At 51.8% G+C, this 3,008-nt stretch overlaps 1 protein-coding gene across 1 annotated transcript; it reads right to left on the bottom strand.

The window, feature by feature from the left end:
* Window positions 1–963: 963 nt before the first annotated feature.
* Window positions 964–1,623, bottom strand: LOC110558432 (immunoglobulin omega chain-like). Its single transcript, XM_021653316.2, has 2 exons — window positions 1,578–1,623; window positions 964–1,490 (listed from the first exon to the last, which is right to left on the bottom strand). Exons 1-2 carry the CDS (start codon window positions 1,621–1,623, stop codon window positions 1,126–1,128), a joined length of 411 nt encoding a protein of 136 aa, XP_021508991.1. The 3' UTR covers window positions 964–1,125.
* Window positions 1,624–3,008: the final 1,385 nt, after the last annotated feature.

Genomic DNA, 3,008 nt, shown 5'->3' with positions numbered 1-3,008 from the left:
TACCGTTGGCTGGCACCTCCCTGAGGTGAAGCACCGCCAGACAGTACAGATGCCTCTCGTACAGGCTCTCCCTTCAGATCTCGTCCCCCCGCAGTGTAGCCTCAGTGGACCATGCACCTCATCTCTCAAGGTCTGTCCACAGGCTATGGCTCAGAACCCAAAACCGTCAGTCGAGAAAAGCTGGGAAGGCCCCTGATGACACCCCAAGCAGGGGTTGCTGAAGCCCGGGCAGGAGCTGTGCTGGTCCTCTCGGGCAAGGTCAGCGTTTGCAATGAGGGCCACGTCATGCTCTGCCCAGGCTGTCTCTTTAAGTTAGCTTTAGTAACAGACACACTGGCCACTCACCTGCCATCTGCAGCTGCTTCTTTGCTCTAAAGGCAGAACTGGGTATTTCAACAGAGTCGGTGTGGTCCACAGAGCCAAGGCTGGTAACAATCTGGCCTTTGAGAAAATGCTGACTGGCCCCTCACTCCCCTGCACAGGAGGTAGATGCATCTCTCTCACCCTGGGGCCTTCCCTGCAGCTGCCTGCTCAACACCCACAATGCACAGATCAGGCAGCCCCATGACAAAGGTCTGTCCAGCCTAAAACACCACTAGTACCAATGAGGTGAATGTGCTCTAGATCTGTCACTTGGCCCCTGCTCTCCCGCAAAGCCGAGGCCCAGTGATGGTGCTGGCTAAGGTCCTTCACTCTGTGACTGTGGAGATGACAATAGGAGACCCTCGTCCTTGGCAAGGAGGTCCCCGCTCCAAGGTGTTTCTGCCATCCATTTGTCCCATGATCAGGGCTCAGGCAAATGCTGTTCATGTTGCCTGGCCAAGCTGAGCATGACTAGTTAGGTTCCAGGGACCTTTGACCTAGGCAGTTCTTAAGTTGGTTCTGCTATCACAAACCAGCCACGCCAATATCAGAAAAACAGCTTTAATTCTATAATCCAACCTCCGATGGGGGTCACTGAAACACTGCAATACAACACTGCTGGATGGCTCCATCTCCCTCCTTGGCTCGGCAAAGCCCCATGCTCTACCCTGCCTCCCTCTACCAGCCTAGGCTAGCAAAGCAAACTCAGTCTTCACTTCAGGGTCTGAACGTCTCCAGAGCCTGGGATCCAGAATCTGTAAGCTACTTTTCTCCTCTCCACAGTCTTTCCATTCCTTTCTCCTTTTCCTGGCTCCGGAGCCCCACAGCGCAGTAATACACAGCCTCGTCCTCAGGCTGCAGTTCAGAGATGCTCAGATACCCCAGGTTCCTGGCCATGTCTTTGGATCCAGAGAAGCGAGGGGGCACCTTGGGACCCTGGTGCTTGTCTGAGTGTGAGAAGTATCTCAGCAGGAACCTGGGAGGGTGGCCTGGCCTCTGCTGGTACCAGTAAATGCTGTAAACACGGATGTTAAGGTTTCTGCTCAGGGTACAGGTGAGACGGACGGTGGCTCCAAGGGAGGAAGAGACTGATGGTGGCTGATGCAGCATTGGCTGAGAGCCACAACCTGAGAAGATAGAAGAATGCCCATCACTGAGGCAGAGAGAGGCAAGAGAAGGGACAAGAAAGCTCTAGGGCCCAAGAGTTCCCTTACCTGTGATGTGGACCAGCAGCATGAGTAAGACAGAATTCCAGGCCATGGCTCAAGACCTGTAGCACCCTGCCCCCCACAGCCACTGATCCTGGAGCCCTTGTCAGCTGGGAAGCACTCTCCACCCTCTTTGAGGAGTGGGTCCTTGCACTTCTGGTTCCTGCTCACCACCCTCCCAGGCTTTCTGGGCTCTACAACTTCATTTACTAGAACGATCTAACAGCAGCCTTTGTGGCTCTGGGTTTGACCTGTGGAAGCATTCTGGGAGGAAGCACCTGCTAGAAACTCATGGGCCAGAACCCAGGAGCTGACTGGTGGGCTCATCTCCCTGAGGGAGAGTAACCTCAACTCCCTCCTGAGAAGCTGAACCCCACGGAAACAGATTTCATGTTCATGTTTAAACGCCTGGTGAACTGATACATCCTTGGGGTAGTGAAAACACCTGTTCATGCAGCAGAAAATTGGGGTCCTCAGAAGGAGAGGGATGCTCTAACACCTTCTAGGCTCCTGAAGAGCCTTCAACCTGAATCTTACTCAAGAACAAAACGGCTTTAAAATGAAAAAGTAGCAGGGGACCCGCTTCCTGTTCTCCTCACTCTCAGCGCACTACACATGCGCCTCTACAGACTAAACCATACCTCACTCTCACATTGAACCCATGTTCTCCAGTGGGCCTATATGTGCAGATAGGAGCTCTTAGGAGTGATCAAGCTTAAATGAGGCCAGGGGCCGGGGCCTGAGCCAGTAAGCTGACATCCTTATGAAAACGTGATGGGTGTGGCACCTGTACCCACAGGAGTTCACGTCCTGGCCAAGGGTGGAAACTATTCTTCCTGCTACCTCACTGACCAACGTCACCATTGGTCAAAGGAGGGCGGGGCAGGCTTCTTGCTGACATAGAGAACTTTGAGCAGCCTTGTCCAGTCACAGTTACAAGCATGTCTATGACCTGTTGCTCCTCCCTTCTCACACATGTTGGGAAGCAGAGTATGTGCTCCGTTCCAAACAGAGAGGGAAACTTTGTTCACGCATCCAATTATTTCTGCATCCAGCAGCCCATCTGTGTGTTTCGCTTGTGTTTGTAAAATGTACTTGTATTTCCTGGGTCCCACAAAGAGCCTCAGTCCTAAGGATCAGAACTGGAGATGGTCTCACTGGTAAACAGAAACACTGCAACCATCCCTGTGGGTCCCTTTTATCACTGACACAATCAGAGCTTTCTGATCCTGAAGAATTTAACTTAGCCTGGGTATTGTTAGCCTGAGTATAACTCCATTTTGAAATAAAGAGCCATCTTGACTGGGAGCTGAACTCAGGTACCAGAAAATATCACAGAATGTACACTTGGCCGAAAACAAAGTTAACTCTCCTAATAACAGCTTCCAGGAAATATCACAGAATAAATGCTTCATAGAAAATAGAGACAATCTCCCT

The sequence above is a fragment of the Meriones unguiculatus genome, chromosome 17 (assembly GCF_030254825.1).
Source record: "Meriones unguiculatus strain TT.TT164.6M chromosome 17, Bangor_MerUng_6.1, whole genome shotgun sequence".
Lineage (NCBI taxonomy): Eukaryota > Metazoa > Chordata > Mammalia > Rodentia > Muridae > Meriones > Meriones unguiculatus.
This window is presented reverse-complemented; position numbering and strand designations above follow the sequence as displayed.

What these genes read in the sequence shown, in the direction of transcription:
- LOC110558432 (XM_021653316.2), bottom strand. Translation starts at nt 1,623, where the DNA reads ATGGCCTGGAATTCTGTCTTACTCATGCTGCTGGTCCACATCACAG. An exon ending in GCTGCTGGTCCACATCACAG is followed by an intron (nt 1,491 to 1,577) that starts GTAAGGGAACTC and finishes CTATCTTCTCAG; the next exon opens with GTTGTGGCTCTCAGCCAATG.